At 43.5% G+C, this 22,430-nt stretch overlaps 1 protein-coding gene across 2 annotated transcripts in view; it reads right to left on the bottom strand.

The window, feature by feature from the left end:
- Positions 1-325: 325 nt before the first annotated feature.
- The window catches only part of RMDN2 (regulator of microtubule dynamics 2), a 1,053,472-nt gene continuing 1,031,367 nt past the window's right edge, over positions 326-22,430 (bottom strand). The window contains exon 12 of one of the 2 annotated variants that reach the window (XM_069607937.1): positions 326-840. In XM_069607937.1, coding sequence (XP_069464038.1) covers positions 787-840 — 54 coding nt within the window. In that variant the 3' untranslated portion in view covers positions 326-786. The remainder of the gene's footprint in view (positions 841-22,430) is intronic. The other variant, XM_069607938.1, reaches the window with a different exon arrangement.

Raw genomic sequence — 22,430 nt, 5'->3', positions numbered from 1 at the left:
ACAGGTGTCCAGATGATGGCACCATCAAGGGAACATAATGCGAAGTACATGTGGTATAAATGTCCGAAGAAAGTCAAGGTAGTACCAGCACAATGCCATTTCTACAAAGCACTTTAGCAAGGAGACCCTTGAGATGTTGGCCGACTCTGGGGCCACTGGATCAGCATCACCCGCTTGCTCGCTCACTTGTTTAGCCAGTGAATCCCAAACCAGCCCAAGTCAGCGGCTGTAGGGAACAGGATGCAAACCAATGCAGTGTGATTGCAGAATGGAAGTGTGATCGCAGGAAAATAAACAAGAAAAGAACAACCATCTGCTCCATTGCTAGGAAAAATAGTATTTTATTGATTTCATTATTTAAATTATAGCTCTTCTAATCTTTGTACGAAATATAAAATATATTAAAAGATTGTAATGTCGTTTCTTGGCCTCAGTTGTATATACTGTAAAAGAGAACTTTAAAAATGTACAGGTATTGACTACTGACCATCACAGCTTTTCTGTCCCTTAGAGGGCTGTGCGTATCCTTCTTGCACTTCTGCATACATAGACCTACCTACGCGTGATTCAGGCTGCTTCACGCACAGTAGCCCAAACATGCACCTACTGGGACTACCTACAACAGTAAAGATTCCTACCACATGATTAACAAGGACAGAACGAGCTCAACGTGGCCATAATGATTACGAGAATGTGGATGCTACACTTCCGGCGGAACCAGCAGGGCTTTGGTGCTCCATCCAACTATCTCTGCTATATTGGTCCTGTTCGGTGCAGAGTCCTTTGCTACTGCCGCAGGGAAAGGAGTAACGCTTCCAAGTCTTTTTGCGATTCTTTATCCTATAAAACAAGCATAAAAAAAACAAGGGCATCAGTTTTTCTGCACGCTCCCAAGTGTTGCACATTTGCTTTAATGGACGTTAATGGTGCATGTATTTCCAAAAAGTCAATTGTGGCAAACAAAATAGATTGGTAAAAATGTATTTGGTAGTTAGTCCGCCCTTCAACAGGCGTCAGGTTACTAGATTGCCCACTTAATGTCTGTCAATTGTTTCATTTGCCTTTTAGCAGAAAACCTCTGATTAGGGGCATTTGGTTGGACAGCTTCTTTGCTGCACCATATCTTTGCTGGAATACAATTGGCGCAGTACCTAGCGTATACATTCGATGTGCCTGTAAGGAAATGTTGAAGGACTGTCTGCAGACATTACATACACTAGCATTGCGATTCCAGATATGATATGATAGGTCATTTATAACGCGCTTAATACCCAGAGGTTTCTACGGGCGGACCCGGGGATCAAACCTTTGTTGCTCCGTGTCGTCTTGCATCCAAGATGAGCACTTTGCTCCTGAGCTATCCTCCCGAGATGCTTTTTACTGATTGCCACATGTTTAAATAGTTTGTGTGTGAAGGCACTGCCTTAGAAAATGACTAATTCACTCATAGGCATTAGGAATGTCCATTGTATTCTTTAATTTAGCTATTCGTTTCAGCATCCATTACTCCTGTTGCCGTTTGGACCAGTCACTGTTCCAATCTTTACATATGACGTTTTCCTAGGTTAATGGACGACCCATAGAAGGTGGAGCACGGCAAGCCTTTACTGCCCAGAGAAAGCGCTTAGGAGTTTAACGTGTCAGCAAACTTGTTGTTTGTTAAGCAGTATCAGCAGCACACTTAGGGGCTGATTCATGGAATTTTTGCGCCGAAAAACGGGGATATGTGCGCCATTCTGCTCGCAAATCCCTTTTTAACAAATGGGTATTTGTGGGCAGAATGGCGCACAAATCCCTGTTTTTCGGCGCAAAAATTCAATGAATCAGCCTCTTACTGTTTATTCGAACAGCTCTGTTTAGCAGTCCCAACTACACAAGTTGAATTTATTATTTATTGGTCTCATCAAGGACTACTGGAGAGGTAGAGAGGGGGGAGAGAGAGAGTCATCTTTGATATATTGTGCCCCCCCTGTTATCTTTCTACCCCTAGTATAAGCTTCCAGACCTGTTCTCGTTCATAATCCTGCCTCCTGGCTCTGCCTAGGGCCGACTCCCTGTCTGAGCTGGCTAGTTGGGTCTTTGACATTTGCTAGGGTCCCTCCCTCCCTCCCTCCCTCCCTCCCTTCCTCCCTCCCTCCCTTCCTCCCTCCCTTCCTTCCTTCCTTCCTTCCTTCCTTCCTTCCTTCCTTCCTTCCTTCCTTCCTTCCTTCCTTCCTTCCTTCCTTCCTTCCTTCCTTCCTTCCTTCCTTCCTTCCTTCCTTCCTTCCTTCCTTCCTTCCTTCCTTCCTTCCTTCCTTCCTTCCTTCCCTCCCCTCCCTTCCCTTCCCTCCCTTCCCTTCCTTCCCTCCTTCCCTTCCCTCCCTTCCCTTCCTTCCCTTCCTTCCCTCCCTTCCTTCCTCCCTTCCTTCCCTTCCCTTCCTTCCCTTCCTTCTTCCCTTCCCTTCGGGTGTCTCCTCCTGCCCCCCCTTACCAATGTCCCCTTCCCTTCCCTTCGGGTGTCTCCTCCTGCCCCCCCTTACCAATGTTCTAATAATTCCTTCTTCCCTCGCCAACCTTTCTTTCTTCACCACCACCCCCTTCAGCTAGAGTCCAGATGTTATAATTTCATTCTTGCTGCCATCTTGTCTCCTACCGCTACTTTCTCTTGTCACTAGCCCCTCCGAAGGCTGTTAGGAATCGTTATCTTGGCTAGAGCGTTGGGTCTGCTTCAGGGCAGTAACCACCGTTGAAATGCCCAGGGGCACCAATATTGCCAGATGTACTTTTAGGATCACATTGATGGAGCAGTTTAGCAGAATTACTTTGCAAAATTACTGTGTAGCTTCTCTTGCAAGGTAAATGAGCTGTGTAGAGCAGCAGCATGGTGCAGCCTGCAAGAAGGAACGAAGGAGCCATCTCCCGTAGGAAGGATGGATTCTGCCTTTCACTTATAAAGGGTAAGTGATTGTGATAAAAAGCATGAGCAAAGGGGATTCATCAAGTTCCATCGACTGTCACCCGAAAGACTGATGGACTCCAGGAGTTTCCCAAGGGAAAGAATGTCCACTATTATGTATGTAATCTGGAGATTTGCTCATGGACAAACAACCTTTAGCCGTTAGATTGTGGCCTTTAACCTCGGGACAACACATTACATTTCACCTCAGAAATATAGCTTGTGCCCATTGTCCCAGGGACAAAATGCTGCATTTCAACCATTATGATACATTTTCCCTTGTAGAAAGTATGGGTTCCGGGGATTCATCCATGAACAAAGAGCCTGTTAACTGTAGGAAGGATGGGCTTGTGGGATTCACTGATGGCCAAAGAACCTTCTACCTATAGAAAGAATGAGCACACGGACAGATAACCTGTCATTACAATTTAGAACGGTCCCAGTAAGCACTATAAAAATACAAGTTATTACCATTATTATAGAAATAGAAGAATGAGTTCTGTTCATTATCAAAGACGTGGTGAGCCAGGCACCTATATGAAGGATTGGTTCAATGCGTGGCCTCAGGATACTCTGCTATGTATGTGTGGGAGGGATGGGTTTTTGGTATTCCCCGGACCAGAGAAATTGGTCACTTCCAAGAAGGATGGCTTCTGGGGATTTAGACAGAGAAAGGACTTGTGAAGAACACACTGGGAGAGTGGCTGTACGTTATATGAATCAAGCTGAGCTCCGACAACACCCTATTCAACCAACTGGTGTCTGAGTCAGCCTAAATGCCCCTACAAATTACCCCTTGCTTACACATGGGTAGCATAGACAAAGCTGAAGACCTCTGCCAGGTGTGCCTGTGGATTAAAGACCCACCATTACAAAGGAATTCAGATTATCTTTTAAAACAATGGATACTTGTGATTTACACTGGGAATACATTGGGCCACATTATGACCCTGCTGGTCCGGAAACAAGGGTGCCGGTAAGCTTACCGGCACTGTTGTTTCCGGACCAGCATATTACAGGTCTGCCTGCCGGAGCCGCCATTCCTGACAGGTCTGACCCTGCCGGGCACAACGGCCACGGTAGGCAGACCAGTCACGGAAGCACTGGCACCGTTACCAATGGTGCCAGTGCTTCTGTGTCCCCACTCCCATAGGAATGGGGACTTAGATTTTACCGGCGCCTGACTTTTCGGGCTGCCGGGCTTGTAATCTGCCGGTGGCACCGGGAAGTCAGGCACCGGTAAATATTTACAGGTCTGGTGACAATCCACCGGTAGCCCAGCAGGGTTACCGCCAGACCTGTAAAGAGGCCCATTGTCACCTGTAGAAGGATGGATTCTGGGATTCCTGCACCTATGTCACTCAGAAGAACAACCTGTTCTGTGTCTTCGCTTAAGGACAGACAACATGCCATCTGTAATAAGGGGAAGATTGGGGAGTCGCCCAGGAATATGAAACAGGTCAACTATAGAAAGGTGGGTTCTATGATTGTACACATCTAGGGACAAGGTTCACCTTATGAAGGATGGGTTCATGCAGGCATGGAAAATCTGACATTGCAGAAAAAATTTGTCTCAGCATTCTCTCCACAAACTGGGAACTTTTTCCATAGAAAGGATGGGTATCTAGTTGACTCAGGGGCAAGAGAACCAGTCATATGTAGAAAGAATGGCTTCTGATTATTAAGAATAAAAGATAGTTTGGCGAGTTAAGCGCCTGCCTAACACATTTGTATTTAGCCTAGAGACAGGTTTGAAGCCCGGCAAGTCCAGCTTAGCTGTACACCTGTCTGAATTCTATAAATTGTTAACCATTACAATAGCTAGTAACAGCCCCTATTATGACAGGACTTAGAGGATGTTGGAAACCAGTAGGGTGCGCTATAAAAAGAACAGTGTTTTTTTAATCTAGTAGCAAAAGAGTATACTCCTCTGGGAGGTACAGAGCCTCGCATCTCTCAGGATGGAAGGGATAGGCTACTGTCACAAGGGTACAAATGCAACCCCCCTTCAAGAACGGATGGGCTGAAATCATTAGTCCAGGGGTGCAAAGCCTTTCTCCTGCAGTGCAGGATGGACTCCGTAGATCAGAGCAGATTAAAAAAGTTGTTCATCTCATAGGAAATAGCCAATAGGAGATAGGGTCAATAAGAATGGAAAGGGACACATGATTGAACAAATTAACAGAACGTCCTCTCTCTGACAAGTGATGGATTCAGAGCTGGGCCCAGAAACAGGAAGGTCTTGCAATATAATCTCTAAGACTGAATAGGTTTAGGAAATTGGCAAAGGGATCGAGATCCATATGAGCACCTCCCTTAATTAAGAGTAGGCATTTATCAGAATTGCATAGGGTTGGCTAACTCCCAACAGACCTACCATATTAGCTGACCTCTCACTGGCGCTGTCAGCATTTTATGGGCTAAGTGAGAAACTGTGAGAAACAAGTGAAATCAAAACAAAGACAAACATAGTGAAGAGAAGAACATGAGCTCGTGAGAGTCCCCAAAGCATTCGTTTTTGTCCCATCGTCTCCCTGAACACTTTCCAAGGCTGCTCCGTCTAGGCAGTGCTTTGTAGGGTTCTGAATTTTGGAAAATGTTCTTTCAACTCGAAGATGAGTTGAAGTTGAGTGGGATGTGACAACAGATGCTTTGGCTCTCTTCTGCCTCAATCTACTTTCTGGCTGACACTGGCTTTCTGTCTCTGGCTTAGTGGCCCATCCCAGTGGCCATCAGCTTGCACCTGTGTGCCAGCATGCAGAGCTGGATGAGCCTGCCCAGCTCACAAACTTTATATCAATTTTAAACAGCACAGGCTTGGGCAATGGCAGGTCCCTGCACAGCATGCTGTTTATTGAGTTTGTAAAGTACCAGTCAGCTGTGGCAGTTGAAAAGTAAGCCATACAGTCATCATGCATGAAATACAGACGGCGGCATGTTGAAGGGAAGCTGAGCGGATTCGGACAGTGGCATCATCATGATATTGTGACCGCCTAGCTAGTTCAGGACTCCAATTAAGATAAGTCTGTGTGTCAGTGTCGTAACACAAAATGATGTGCGGCCCTTGCAAGCCCTGGCAAGCAACTCCCACCCAACTCCTTGACAAAGCACATGCTGCGTTACGACTCGCAAGCCAGCCTGAGCAATCATGCATGTACAATGCACATGACGATATGAACATGCTGCCGATGGGACCCACCAAGTGATGAACTAAGTGAAACATATGTTTTTTAATAACACATTGGGGGTGCAACCTGACCCTCAGAGTCCAAACATATATAAGCTAAGCTAATAATAATATGGCAGACACAGCTTTTGTTGCCAGAGGGGGTGGCAGGTCACAATTCCAGGTCAGTTGTGGCAGGGGAATATTTTTTGTGGTGGGGCATTAATGAGTTTGCTGAAACTATATTTCTTCGCAGTTGCGGGAAGAAAAGGTAATGGGACCCTCCGTGCTCGAGGGTCTGCTGGACGGCGTGGTTAATTTCAACAAACTCATTATTTACCTGATAAGACCGTGTTATCACGTCTTCACTTATAAGCCTCAGAGGAAGAGCAAGGACTGCTCGAAACACGTGTCAGGCTGTTCATTGGATTGTGTAATAAATCTGCAACTTAAGCAGTACCAGTGTGATTATTGAGTTGGCGCAGTGAGACTGGGAAACCTACCTTAGCATTTCTGTACCGTGTAGTGCCAGGGCAAGGCACTCACATCCTCCGGTCACCTGCTGCCTTCCTATCATTATTATTTACGGCCAGCAAGGGTAAGGTTCCAAATTTGGCTTTTTTGTGCCCAATACCTGTTTTCTTTTATAAAACTAAGAGGTTATGCAGTTGAAGTAGGCATGAGGAGCAGGAAACATGATTCCCCCTCCGGTCTCCCACCCTCTCTACAAAAGATGTTTTAAATGACACATAGCAGCAAAATAAGTGTAAGGACAGTTTTAAGCCTTTTTGTGCCTCACATTTACACTTGTTACCACACCACATATTTAAAGATGTGCTCCAGTAAGTAAATCACCCTCATTCTGTAAATCAATCACATCACTTATGAGCAAGGGGAGAGGAACAAATAGCACCTTGCTGATTTGCATACAATCAAAGAGCATTATGGGAGAATAAGAATGGTCACAGGTTTTCATGGTTGTCAAATATATCTATAACAGTGAATTGACCTGAAATCCTTCTCAGCGTGTAGTGTACACAGGATTTGGTGCATGTTAAATGTGTTACAACAGTCACCTTAACTGTAGAAGGTCTGCAAACCTTGGGCCATAAACACTTTTTTTTCTGCAAATTCTGTTTTTGGTTGTGTGGTTTGAGCCATCCTGCTTAAACTGCAAAGATCCCTAGATGCATTCCTTCTCATGCAAACACTGGTACACTAGTGAGGTACAAAGGGTGAAATTTGAGGTGGAATGTTTCTTGCATATTTTGAGGGGATCAGGACACCCTTAACCCATGGTCTGCTTAGAGGGAGGTTCAGGCTTTTCACAGAGTGACTGTTTATTACCATGCACTGGAAACCAAGGGAGGTTGACAAGGGTTGCTTCCCCATACTGGCCAGCTGCCTATCATTCACTCGGTTGGAGAGGCATTTGGCCCCATTAGTCACTCCCCCTAGTGTTTAAGGATGTAAGATAGATTCATGCAAAAAGATTCTAAGCCCATTTTACAAATCTGCCCAGAAAAAGAATGCTGGGAAGACCCCCCGCCCCCAGATACCCCTGCCCCTACATCCCTTCACTGTAATAAATACCTAAACCTACCCATCCTCACCCCATCTATATTTGCAGCTAAATGTGTATAAAAAAACAAATGGGCCTTCGTGGAAATGGGCATGAACAGTGCTCAACAGAGCCATGTAGGGGACTGGGTACGTCTATACCGATTTTGGAAGTTGGAATCGCACAGAATTATAATGCTGTAGTATATACATACATCTAAGGAATTGATTACATTATAGATAGGCTTTCCTGTTTTCAGTGAAATCGATAAAACCCCGGAAAATCACCCCCAGAAGAAAATGTACCTCCTAGGTTTAAACTGAAAAACACTGCTGCCCCTATCCCAGTGGTGCCTTAGTGTGAGCAGGGACGGGAGGAAGTTTGGGGCTGAAGGGGTGGCTGGAGAGGGGGCTTGGCAGACAATAGGAAAAGGGGCCTACTACCACCCATATATGCTTGTTTGCTTTCTCCCATTACGTCCCCTCCTGTCCCCTGACCTTATTCAAAAACACTGCACATTCAATGCTACATTGTTTACTTTGTACAAATAAATGTGTCTTTATAGGTGGTTAGTGCTAATTGTAGCCAAATTTGAGAAATTTTTGTGGTTCCTGATTCATATCTTAAAATTGGCTACAATTTCTCAAAATAGCCCTTGACCACTGACAAATATTTGTATTTACAGAAAATGGTTTAAAATGGATTTTTCAGTGTCTCCGTTTGAGGCCACAGACCGTCTGTGTATGTGTATTTGTCTGACTGAGAGCTGAAAAGTGTCAGCTGCCTGTTGGCTTTAACAAGAAAGCTGTGTGAAGCTTCCATGTATGAAGGCCACACTGTCACGGTCACCTCCCGACCTCCTGTGGTTCTCTAGAGCACCCGCACCTAGTGGCCCCTCAGAAGCTGCAGGCCCCTTAATTGCTGCTTAGCACTTTCTTTTTCCAAGGAGAGTTTTTAAATTATGAGCGATTTATAAATGATGGTTCATTTAAGGGACCATTGTTTTGGACAAGATACTCGTTACCTATCCGTATGAAGAAATGCAAATCGGCATTTCATTCTGAAAGCACAAGTTAGTTGCCTAAAACTACAATTTCCTCCAGGCCAATATCACACAGAATAGTTTTAAACTAATTACATTATTTTCAGATGTTCATATTTAACACCCAAAAGTGTTTATTTTTGGTAGAATGTAATATTTTCATTACATCATAGATGAACCCTGCATTTGTCAAACACAAAAAGGTAACCCTGTCAAACATTGCATTTGGCTATAAGCATTTTAAAACCAAAAGGCCATTTTTTTCCCTTTTGATGACTTACATTCTGGTATTTGTAGTCTCCCAGTGAACATGGGGGAATAATGCCACAATTGTAAACTTTTTGCCTAAGATAGTTCTATAAGGATTTTTATTTTTGTATCATTCCCTTCTATGGTATGTGTACATTTCAGGTTTTCTTTATAAAGCAGAGTATTGTTCAAAGCCAGACACTGGAGTGAGGAGGGGAAATGATGAGAGGGCCAGTGAGTCATGAATATGTGCCCACAATGTGCAAGAGAGGTTGCAATCCTGGAGATTAGTGCAGTTATTTTTCCCTGATTGTAGCTGCTTTTCAGGGCACTAGTAAAGGATACATGTGTTTGGACAGTATAGCATTTCTTCAGAGGGCGGACGCGACCCCTAGGGTTTTGTTTAGGTTGGGAAGCTTGCTCAAGTATTTGGCTACCAGGATTTTACCCAGGTTGGTATGTTCCTAGTGCAAACACTTACCCACAAGAAAACAAGCACTTTGTTTTCCTGGGAATATTTCACTACAGATTGCTGGGTTTAGAAGGTGAGCACGTTTATACTTTGCCAGCATATTTATCGGAACATTTCCTCTCTCAGGTTATTTTTCTGGTGTTCATTATTTTTTTTTAAAGTCCAATGTTCCTTTGTCTTGCGCACTTTCTTCAAAGAGGAAGGTCATTTGAACTACATTTGTATATTTCACTTTAAGATATGTTCACTTACTGTGCATATTTTTATGGGTGCCAGTTTTTGACTTTCGGTGTGTGGATAAAAGTTGCCACACACATTGAAGCAAGAGAGCCATGCTTATCCCCAGTCATAACACATTTTACAGCACATGTTGCAGCAGGAATAGGAAAAAAGCTGTAGGATCTACAGGAAGCTATAAACATATAACATATCTGCAATAATCACCTAACCTGCTGAGTTGCCTTTGCAACATTCTGCTATAGGATTCTACAGATATTCCCACAGCCGGTAAACAGATTTGGTGTGCTCACCACCCTGCTCAAGCCTCACGGGGTACATTAATGAGACTCCCTTTTCATTTTGTAGTGAGGAGCACTTGATAAACATTTATCTGCTTAGAGTTTATTCATTTTGACAGTCAAAATAATACTTATCTCCAACAAAGTGAGTGCTCCCGGGCAAATCCTTTCATCACACTATGCGTTATCTGATAAAAATTAAAAGTGTCTACAATGTGGAATGGTCATTTTCACAAATTAAAGTCTTCATGGGAAGAAAAGAAAGGGCAAAGAGTCCCTGAAAAAGTATTGCATGCTTTACCACAATCATTTTGACTTGTAGAAATCTTAGATATTACTGGATTAACACAATCATCTTTATTCTCCAGAAAGCTTTCATAACATCTTGCTCTGAGAGATACTACCATACTTATGTACATAATGAAACAATAAAGGAATATTTGTGAATTGACACTGGAAAACACAGTTATCCGTGATTTTTTGAAGGGGGACAAACGGGAAAACACAGATAACACTGATTTTGTAAATTTTTGAAAACACTGGAAAAAAACCCGGAAGTAAAATAAAATAACCCCCTGAAACAGGAAACCCTGATTATAGAGTATATCCAGTGGATAGGAGTAAGGAGATTAAGATTTGGTACAAGGTTAGTGCTAGTCATTTATTTCACAATAGACATATTATATAAGGTTAAGGATTATCATAATTAAACCCCATGGCATTATTTTATAGGATGACAGATTGGATTTTCCTGATGGATTGAAAATACGAAAACATGTAGAAAATGAGCAGTGAAGATTTGCTATTTCTAATGTGTCAAGATACAACGGATTAATTAAATTTTCATATGTAACTTTATAAAACTACCAAATAATTGGTTTAAGATAGTTGGAGCAAAAGCAATTTTGGACCTTTGAGGATTGTAATGAGATGGAAATATGATTTAGAATTAGGAAATGCTTTAGTATCATCAACAATACTCTTTGTTTTTGTGTGAGATAATGCAAATGGGTGTTTACCATGATGCTGTTTGAATTGTTTACAGTATTGATGGCCTTGTACACATAGCATGCACTTTGGAACCTCTTTCTAGGAGGAGTCATACATTCTATGAAGGACTTTATCTAGGCTCCTGATCCCTTTCTGCCACTGCTCTTCCCTGACCTTGGCATTATAACTATCAAGCAGGAACTCATTGCAGAAGCACTCAGTTGTAGGCTAATATTATGATAAGGTTGATCCCTTCAAAGCTATTATGTATAGATATCCACGAATTGCTGACCTTGCATAATAAATTATACATCTTTCCATATAACACTCAATTTGGTCTGTCAAGATTTGTGTATGCCTATATCATACTCACTAAGGGGTCCGGCAGGTTTGTAAAATGTTTTGGAGAAGCTGGTGCCTGATGTAATAATCAGGCGAGCAACAGGCGACATGACACCAGTTTGGGATTTCTTCACTTTATAACAGGGGGTTTAGGATTCACTAAACTAAATGGGAGCTAGAATCTATACAAAAAGTAGTTTGGTTTCCTTCCAAGTCTCGCCCTTCCTTTAGCACAGTCATTGCCTTTCCCCCTTGGCTCAAGGTTAGGTCTCATATGTGAATACTTTTAGACATTGGGTAGTACTAGAGGGCAACTCCTCTAGTCTCCACTTTTACTCTGGCCCCTTTCTCTACCATCATAGGAGCATCTTTCTGCCCAGGTCGTAAAGAACACTCTGCTCCCCTTGTTCATCCCAATACTCACTTCCCTTCTCTTGTTCCCCTTCTTTTTCCAGTTGTCTCTCATTCTTCTCTCTCTCTCTCCCTGAGCATACTTTCCTACTCCTCTCCTCTCACTTTGATATTTTCTTCCTCTTTCCTTCTGTTCTTCTTCCCTCCTGTCTCTCTGTACTTTTGCCCTACCTACTCCACTCCCATCTTTCCTGATATCCCTCCTTCTCCTCTACAGACTGATGTTCCAGATCCTCCTCTCCAATCTCGCTCTCCTGATATTTATGCTCCTCTCTGTCTCATCTTTGTGATGTTCTCTACCTCTTTGCGCTCAAATCTCACACTACTGTCTTACTCCTTCCCCTCACTTCTCTCAATGTTGTCCAACAGAGTCCCAACTCCAGCCCTCCACTACTGGTTACGCTTCCATCTATATCTTACCAGCAAGTGTAAATGGGCTCAGAAGCAGGCAACTCGCTGCAGCTGTTTAACAATCCGGCACAGACTCTCAGATTGGTGGGGACCTGAAAGAACTACAATTTGATTAAGTGTATTCATTTGAACAGTGGACGAGATAGCAGCTTTGCTCACTGAGGGGATGTAAGGACGGTCCATCCGAGCTACCCGACTTTGCAATGGCACAGTCAAGATATCTTGTCGTGGGTACCCTTTCATTGAAAAAACACCATTTTGAACAGCCTCCAAGCAATGATCTCTCAGTTTTAGATCTTTGTCGAGTGTCAGGATGCAGTGTAAAATGTAAGGGTTTAGTAATTAGGACACTTTGCATTAGAAATACAAAAGATAAAAGGAAATGCATCTACGCTACTAACCCAATAAATCAAACTAATAGGTAATAAGCTATGCTTGGGAGAAAATGAATGGCATCAAAAGATGCATTTTCTAAAAGTACAGTAGAAAGCTAGGTGTTCAAATACTAAAACCAGCACACAGGAAATGTATTAGCTATGGTATGGGTTAAATTGCAAGAAAAAAAACCCCTCTTTTTTCAATGTGCAGTTTAGGAATGAAATTTCACAAAGCTCGTTTTGCAGAACAGAATAATTTGCTTGCGCAGAGCAAAGACTTCCTAAGTATGCAACATGTTTGCAACAGAAAGGTTAGATGAAACCAAGGGTCACTGTACTAGAATGGAGTGAGAAACAGAACAAGGTGAAATCGAAAGGTTGTGTCTGGAAGCATAGAAATGATTGGTGAAGTAAAAATAGCAAACACCAATTCAGTGTAATATGCGCGCGGCACAAACAATAGAGGTTGGATCGGAACAAGAAAATGAGAAAAGAATTAGTGGGATTTGAAAGAAGGAGATAACTTGAGACTGAGGCCTGAAAGAAGGATTTAAACTTGGGATGCATAGAAATGCAGCCAGACTAGGAAGAGGTAAATGAAAGGGACAAGTGCCTTCACTTCTGCAAGAGACAGATGACTGCTGGCCATCTCCAATCTATCAGAGAAAGATGTCTGTGGTCGACGAACGAGAAAGACACAAGGCAGCTGAGAAAAGTCCTTGTAACTACCAAACCCTGGCACGAGCAAGAGTGCGTGAGACGTCATGATATAGATTTGAGAGACCAAGAACAATGCAGCCTATTTGCAGATGTAAGTAAAATATTGCAAAAGAGACATTTTATAGTCATGACATTGCAGACTATTTGAAAAACCAAGTGCAGACTGCACACTATTGAAATACTCTTGCAGTTTGAGATTCCAAGATGGCTACCGGAGAGTGAAGTTGTACTTCCCCCGTGCTCTGTGCCGGCCTCACTAAAGGGGGTAACATTGCGGGATATATGAAGATGATTTTGAAGGGCTAACATTCCTTCCAACATAAGCAGAGGCGGAACAATCTCATATGGGGAAAAAATGCCGGTGCTCCTGTAACCATGCCTGACCGTGAGCAGAGAAGAGGAAGTGGGCGTGCTACTCAACGCAACGCAGTAGAGCCGGGACCTCCAGCTAGAGGAGGAGCCGCCGTAAGCTGCAGTGAGTGGAGCCGGTCCGGGCTTGGAGGATTACCCCAGCCTTACGGGGGTGAAGATCTGGTGCAGGGGCTTGGTAGCCCTACCAGAAGAGTCAGAAGCGGGTGAGGTGGGAGTGACACCGCACAAGGTGAGCGGTGAGGAGGAGCGTCGGGGGAGTGAGGGAGCTAAGCGGAGAGCTCACGGACAGCAGGAGTGGAGAACAAAGAGCAACAAAGAAGGGGACACAGAGGGTGCTAGGCCGGGTGAGGGATTAAGGAGTCAATGCACTCTAAGTGAAAGGGAGGCCCTGGGGAGCACAGCGCACACAGGAAGACACACGCGTAAATGGCCCCCATGGGCAGAAACTCAAAGAAAGCAAAGTCGGCTGACATCCGCCCTTATTTCAGACACTCCCTCCTCCCCAGGCTATTAGATAGAGCAACAGACCCCGATTACCAATCACCCATGGGGAGATCTAAGCAAAGAGCCTTATAAGAGATTGTGGAGTCATTCAAATTTAACGTTTGGGGAACGTGCTGAGATGACTTCCTACAGGTTGCAGACGGTGAATTTGAGCCTATTAGCAGCAGTGCAGTGAAAGTAAGGATACGTTACAGAGGCAAGGGCCTCTTAAAACAATAGGTATTCTTCAACATAGAGGGCACAATGAAGACTCATTAGCTATGCGACCCCCTAGCACAGAAAGAAGTGTGCTAGTAGGAGCACGTTTTGAGGAGCATTCATCTAAACGCCCCGAAAACGGATATGAGATATTCACTTTAATTGCAACAATAGCAATCAGAAGGATCCGAATGCAGCTCCTCTTGACAGTGCTACAAGGCCGTGCCATGCTGCAGTAGCATTCTCTAGGCCTCAGAACACACGTGAAGCCTACATATAGCCCCTTAACATACTCAGATGCCAGGACGCAGAGGGAAGCAGACCTCAGCACTACAGTGAGCTACTAATGGTACGGAAAGGGGCCCGCTGGAAAGGTGCTGGCAACAGAATAGTGAAGAAGTCCCACCGAACTAGAAAAGAAAACAGCAGAAGGAAGCAGAAGACCCTCCTGAGAAAAGCGACATGGCATTCAGCAAGGAGGATCTGCAGGAATGCCTTAAGGGCATGGAAGACAGGTTGACAGCATCTTTCCAGGAGCAAATGGTGACTCTAAAGGAAGAATTAAAAAATTCCCGGAAAGAGGTTAGGGAAGAGATGAACACCCTGGGTAACAGGGTAGACACTACTGAACAGGGCCTGTCCGAAGTATGCAGCGATATCCGTCAGAACTCAGGGTTGTTAGAATAAATTAGCATGACAACACACAACCTGGAAATTCAATCAGAAGATCTCAAAAATCGTACTAGAAGGCCGAATATAAGGATCAAAGGCCTGGCAGAGAGAAAAGCGGATGCAGATCTAAAGAAAATAGGCCAAAAATGCTTTGCAACCCTTATGACGGAAGCGTCTGCAGAGGATATTCGTATTGACCGCATCCATAGGGTGGGCCTCAGACGGTCTGGGCTGGGAGACAGACTGAGAGACGTTTTGGCAGCCCTGGCTTCTTATGAAGAAAAAGAATAAATCCTCTGAGCAGCCAGGGTTCAGACATCTATTATAATAAATGGATCACAAGTCCTTTTTTCCAGGACGTAGCAGCAACCACACTACAGAAAAGGAGAGCAATGGGGCCAGTGACGAAGGCTCTCATGAGAAAAAAAATCCCATACAAATGGACATTTCCCTTTGTCCTACTCTTTCCTTGGGACGGAAAGCAGCAGAGGGCCACTACATGCTCCGAGGGCATCTCAATATTGGTAATGGAGGAGGGGGGAGACAGAGCCCAGCGAAAATAGGCGAGGGAGCTCCCGGCAGAGGAATAGACCGTGGGATTAGCCCGCTGCAGGTGGGAGAAGAAGAAACTAATTAAAGGGCCCTCTCATGAAACAGAGAGGGGATGAAGAATGATAAGGAGATCAAACGCAGGGATTCAGGGAAGACGCTGTGAAAACATTGGAAGAGACCCAGGGGGAAGCAAGGGGAAGAAGATGTGGGATTGGGGAGGGAGGGGTGTGATACAGAGGCACCCAGTAGGTTATACAGGCTGGGCGGAGAATCTATGAGAGCACCACTTGGAATCCACAGGAGGGTATTTAACCTAAATTTCCAGGGACAAACGTGGGCCGGTTACAGAGTAGTTTGGGATTTATCATTGGATACTGTGCCCAGACCAGGAGAGGGATGGGAGGTATTGGTGGGGGTTGTTCGGGCAAGGGAAGGGAGTGGGGGGAAAGGGAATGGGGGGGCCGCAGCATCTGATGTCACGGAGACGGCAGGGGAAAGGGACACAAAGGGACCAAATGATAACACACACACAGCGATAAAGGGCATAGAAAACTCTCTTTTGATATTTGGTGGGAAGCTGGGTGGGGTAAGCAGTGGCATCATCTGAGAGATTGTAAGGTGATACAGAGGGAAGGTGTCCTAAAGAGTTTGCACCATGGAAGAGAATAGGTCGTTGAATATACTATTACTTAATATGCGGGGCCTGAACACCCCTAGGAAGTGGAAGAAATCAAAAGCACAACTTAAAAGGGGGAGCGGCGGATATCGTTCTTCTGCAAGAGACTCATATTGAAAGCAGTGACAGCGTTAGATTGCGCATACGTCAGTTCGTACAAGTTTATCAGGCTAATTCCAAAACTAAAATACATTGGGAGATAAGGGAATTTGCCCCCTAGGTGATCCTAATGGCAAATATTTATCCAAATTCGCCTGGAGGATAAGGTACTCACGATTGGCACCCTACATGTCCCAAACATGGGACATGAGACATTCATACATCAGGCCCTGTGGAAATTAGAAGGGTTTGCGAAAGGAGAGGTCCTCTTAACAGGGGATTTCAATTTAGCATGGGACCCACACAAAGATAGGAGCAACCAAGGGTCCATTATGGGGTTATGGCCCCACCCAGCACTCTAAGGGGAAAGTTTACAGATCTAGCATTAAGACTTGTGGAGAGCAAAAAAAGGGGATGAGGCAGGGTACACATGTTTCTCCCATATCCACCGGACATTCTCTAGGATAGACTATATATGGGGAACTCCAGGTGTATTTGGGGCTCTGAGGGAGATATGGATAGACCCGATCTCCCTGTTGGACCATGCCCCCATTTGGGTGCAGTTAAGAAGGATGACACCGCAGAGCCAGGTGTGTTCATGGAAAATGCCTAGAGAAGTATTACCTGACACAGTAGTGCGTGAAACACTGAGGGAGAAGGCCAGAACCTACTTTGAAATAAATTATACACAGGGAACCCCCCTAGATGTAGCCTGGGACACCTTTAAGGCTGGGCTCAGGGGGGAAATAATCTCTCTCAATGCACAAAGGTCAAAGGAGAAGGACAGGTTGGAAAAGGATCTAGAGTTATAATTGAGCGAGGCCCAAAGAGAATTGGGGGTTAAGAAGAATAAGATAAACTACTGCAGGGTTAACGATAGCATGAGGAAATTAGATCTACGATGTAAGGTTAGGGCAGAGGAATCACTAATTAATCTAAAACAGAGGTACTATATTAGGGCAAATGAGCAAGACCGAATGCTAGCGAGACTCCTAAAGCAGCAGAATAGTAAAAGTAACAGATGGTATCAAGCTGGCAGACAGCACAATCTCTACAGAGACCAGAAACGACAGTCTCCTTCTCAACAGTCTATATGCAGCTTTACTCTACAGAGAGACCGGATCTGCTAACCATACAGGAGTTTCTGGATAGGGGACAGTTGCCTAGGGTAAACCAAGAAGACAGGGACGTTCTTGAAAAGGATATAACAGAAGAAGAAGTAGGGAAGATTATGAACACTCTCCCCAGTAACAAAGCGCCAGGCCCAGATCGATTCCCTGCACTTCTCTATAAAATACTTAGTAAGGACCTCATACCATTTCTTACAAAACTATATATTTCATTCCGGCATACGGGGGTATAACATGCTTCATGTTGGCGGCGAGGGTCATCCTCTTCGGGAACTGAATGAAGATCTAACGAGTTGCGGCTCATATAGGCCCATTTCATTGCTTAACATAATATATACAGCGATCCTTGCTGATAGAATAAAGAACGTATTGCCAACAGTGATTGGTCAGGACCAGTCAGGCTTCATTTTTGGTAGACAAACAAGGGGTAATACAAGAAAGGTCATCCATATGATAGAGAAGGTAGTAGTCAAACATATCCCGGTGGTACTAATATCCTTAGATGCCGAAAAGGCTTTTGATAGGGTAGAATGGCCATACTTGTTCCAAGTAATGAAGTACCTGGGGTTCAGGCCAAATTATATTCAAATGGTAGAAGCAAATTACAAAGACCCATCATTGAGACTTTCCATTAATACACAGGTTTGACAATACAGATAGAGCGGGGCACGAGGCTGGGGTGCCCCTTCTCGCCCCATTTATATGCCTTTTCTATAACAATTGTGAGCTTTAATTGGATTAAACAATAATATAATATAAAAGGTATCCCATTCAATGGTGAAATTCACAAGACAGCTGCATATGCAGACGATATGCTGATGACATTAGTAGAACCGGAAAAGTAAATCCCAGCCTTGGTTATAGCATTGGCGGAACAAGAAAAGATATTGGGACTTACAATAAATATGATTTAGTCAGAATTGTTGGAGCTGGGCCTACCGAGAGAACACTCTGCAGCCTTGCTTAAGTGTTCTCCCTTCAAATTAGCCGTTGGAAGTATTTCATATTTAGGGGTAGAACTGACCAGTAAGCAATTTACTTTGTTTAAAGCCAACTAGCCAGGGATACTAGAGAAAACACAGGAAGATGTCTCGAGATGGACCCCTCTTCGAATCTCCTGGCTGGGGCGAATAACGACAGTCAAAATGGTGACTCTCCCGAGACTTTTGCATACATTTCAGACCCTTTCGATAGCAGTTCCACAGTCATTCATTAATATGATAAACACAATGCTATAACGATTCATCTGACAGAATAAACAGCCGAGGGTTGCCTTAGATGTACTCATGACCCAAAGGCAGAAAGGGGGGCTGGGATTGCCTATCATAAATCGATACTACAAAGCAGCCCAACTGAGAGTAGTGGGAGAATGACTCACAGAAAGCAGGGAAAAGGTCTGGGCTTGGATGGACGGGGCCGTGGCTGGCTGCTCATTGGCGGGGTTACTATGGTTACCAGGGAAAGACAGGCCCCCAAGAGCAAGACGCAGTGCGGTCCTCTGTACAATATGCAATAACTCGGATAGATAGCTAAAAAAGGGACACCTTTCACCTTGCCCATACCCATTCACCCACTGTTCGAGAATCCAAACTTCACCCCGGGGATGGAAAAGGGCAAATTTAGTCACTGGCAGAAGCACGGGTGTAGTAAGGTAGGAGACTTGGTGAGAGATGGTGAGATAGCGACATTTGATGAGTGCGAAATTTAATTGCGGGTGAAGGAATCTGATAGATACAAATATATACAATTACGACACTGGTTAAGGCCGACAGAGATTCGTAGCACAGCAATATGACAATTGACAGAATTTGAAAGATATATAACTATGCATTCCGGGATAAACACTTAACCTCAAGCATCTACGCGATTCTTCAGGGTTGCTCACTTCGAGAGAATCGTCTATAACAGGTAGGTTGGGAGGGAACGACAAGATCAGATATTACACGGGAATGGTGGGAAGTGTTATGGAGGAACATCTCGAAGCTGACCAAGGCTACACAATTACAGGAGGCCTGGTACAAGATGATGCTACAATGGCATAACACACCATGTAAATTACACAAAATGTATAAAACAACCTCCCAGGAATGCTGGAGGGGCTGCAAGGGGATAGGCAACTGGAGGCTCATATGCACTAAGATAAAGAAATTCTGGGAGGAAGTGATGGCTCAGATAAAGAATATTATGCCAGAACGGCAGGAACTTTCCCTGGGGAGAATTTGTGCGGACTGTTGGACCCGGAAGGGTACTCAATCTCGAAACCCCAAAAGAGCCCTGATGATGCTTCTGATAACTGCCTGGCTAATGATAGCAAAGAACTGGAAAAAAGACCCTCCAACATGGTCGGAATGGATACATAAAATTGCGGAAAAAGTGACGATGGAGCGGCTCACGTGCCACATATAAAGGGATACAGAAAAATTCTGGATAGATTGGGGAGAGTTGTTAGAATATTTAAATAGTGAATACATGCAACAATGTTTCCCACAAAATCTAAGCATTCTGGACTTGAGGTAATCCCAATGCGCAAATTGAACAAGGCTCAGATATACGAGAGGAATAAGAATGTTCACAAGACTTTGTTGACTAAGACACTGTGAGAACCAAGGGAGGGGGGCGAGCAGGGGGCAATGGGGGGGTGCTAATGGGTGCAAATGTTGTAAAAAAATGCAAATAAAAATGAATTATCTTGCAGTTAATGCTGTGAACAATTAAACAGAAAGACAGATTTAGGATTTTGACAAATAGTAAATCAATGTTATGGGAAATGTAGTTGATGATTAAAGGAGGATAAATGTTAGTTCTTTTTGGTCTCACCATGATTAATCTGTGGTTAAAAGGGAAACAATGTTCTATTTTTCCTGTTTTTATGGTTTACTACCCCCTGGTGAGTCGTTTAGATTTGCAATGTTTGTGGTTTCAGTTCTTTGTTCCTTAGCTCATGGGAATATTCAGGTGTCAGCACGCTCCCCTTCAGGATTTTTTCTTATCATGGATGAAAACCGGAGGGAAACCAAACAGTGAGCTTTTTCTGTTGCTGGACGGTGTTTCCATTCGTTCGCTCGTGCACGCGATGCCTTGAGAGCATATTTGAAGCTCCTGTAGTATGGAGACTTTCTCGAGCTTCAACGATGGGACATAGCTGGAATGAAAGGTTTGTCAGGTACATTTACAGAATTGTGTCTGATTACTATTTCCCCTACGAGTTCTTACTTTCCACACAGAATTTCCATCTTGGGCATTGACATTTCTCTTTCTTATTTACACTCACAGGGCTGTGTTAATTATATGCATTGGTGTTTCATCATTGGAGAGGGTACCTTTGCAGTTGTTTATTTTTTTTCTTTTTTAAAGCCACAAATGCAGTGAAATAATTTGTGACAAGAATGGATTTGGCTATATCAATGGCGAATTGACAGCAATTAGCTGATTTAGCCTTTGAGTCGAGTGTGCACACACAGACAGGGAGCAGTAACCAGTTGCCATCCAACTCCAATTCAACAGTACTGGACAAGCTAAAAAAGCTTGAAAAACTCCAGAGAAAGGAGCTATCTAAATGGTGGCAATATACTGCACTTGAAATATATGTTTAAGCAAAAATAATCCCGATGACACGTTTCACAGCCATGAAGATACAAATAGTGATGTGTTGAAGGAGTGGCAGCTGCGCTTAACAGAATGCTCACAATAGATGTTGCACACCTTAATTAAGTATTCAAAATTGAACCATGAACAGCTAACTCATGAGAGAAGTACCTTCTGGATGAACTTACTTGAGAACAAGATCAGGATACAGTGAATTCTTTCAAATTGAAACTAAATGACAAGTTACAGAATTACCAAGATATCATTTGTCAACTGAAGATCAGAACATTCCAAAGGGACTACAAAGACTATAATAGTGGCAGGACTTACACCTTTGCCAAAAAGTATGATTCTCTGTGAAAATACACTCTGGCATGTGCAGTGGTTAAACATCCGTCCCCAGAATCATCACATCAGTCAGCAGAAGAGGAAGGGGCATCAGTACCATCTAATAGTAAGAACATACTAGTAAGAAATCATGATGATATACAGCGAAAATGAAAAATCCAAGGATCCAGCAAAAGAAAAAATCAAGTATCAGATGAAGTCGACTGAGGAAGATGAAAGAACACAGGTTGAGGGAGAGTACAGCAACCGATGAGACAAATTTCAACTCAAATCTGGACACGCTTAAGGAAATAGAACCAATGATGACTGTCCAAGGGAAAACAGTTTTGAATTTAACTAAGGCACCCTTAGATGAGCATATTTCCAGCGTACTTGAATTGTGACTATTTTATGTCTCTTACCAAATCACCAACCAGGTGGACATATTGATTGATGTTTTCAAGTTTTGTAGAAAGTTACGTCTTAAGAAATATTTTGCACATGCTAATGAGACTCCAACATCATACACCTCAGATGCCCACAGAGTGTTAGAGACCTGGAAGCTCTTTCTTGCCTTGGGGATTTGGGCTCTGAATCTTAGACAATGAATGACTTGACTGAGTTTTCTGATATAGAATATGATTTGTTCAGCCATCACAGCAGTTTTAAACCAAAGTCATACTTCATTCTGCCCATGATCGATGATAAATAGATTTCACAATTGGAGACCTCTGTAAAAACTGACCTATCTAAAATCAAATGGTTTCAATGTGCTAAGAATTGGCCACACAAAGATAGAGTGTGTCTTAAGAATATAGGTAAAAATCTGAATTGGGTGATAAAACCCTCAGATACGGGTGGAAATGTTGTACTTTGGGATAGAGCCAATTATGAAAAAGAAGCTTATAAGCTCCCAGAGGATAGGAATTGCTATGAGAAATGGAATAAAGACCCTACTGATACATTTCTGACTTCTTTAAAATCTCTTCTTGATAAATGGTATGGGGAATGGTCCATAATAAGGATGAATACCAGTTTCTTCTAGTGAAACATTTCACCATTTCCACGTTATACCTACTACCCAAGGTCCACAAGAACTTCCTTACACCCCTTGGGAGAAC

The sequence above is a fragment of the Ambystoma mexicanum genome, chromosome 4q, assembly GCF_040938575.1.
Source record: "Ambystoma mexicanum isolate Mex_15411 chromosome 4q, UKY_AmexF1_1, whole genome shotgun sequence".
Taxonomy (NCBI): Eukaryota; Metazoa; Chordata; class Amphibia; order Caudata; family Ambystomatidae; genus Ambystoma; species Ambystoma mexicanum.
Note: the sequence above shows the minus strand (reverse complement) of the source record. Positions and strands in the feature narration are given on the sequence as shown.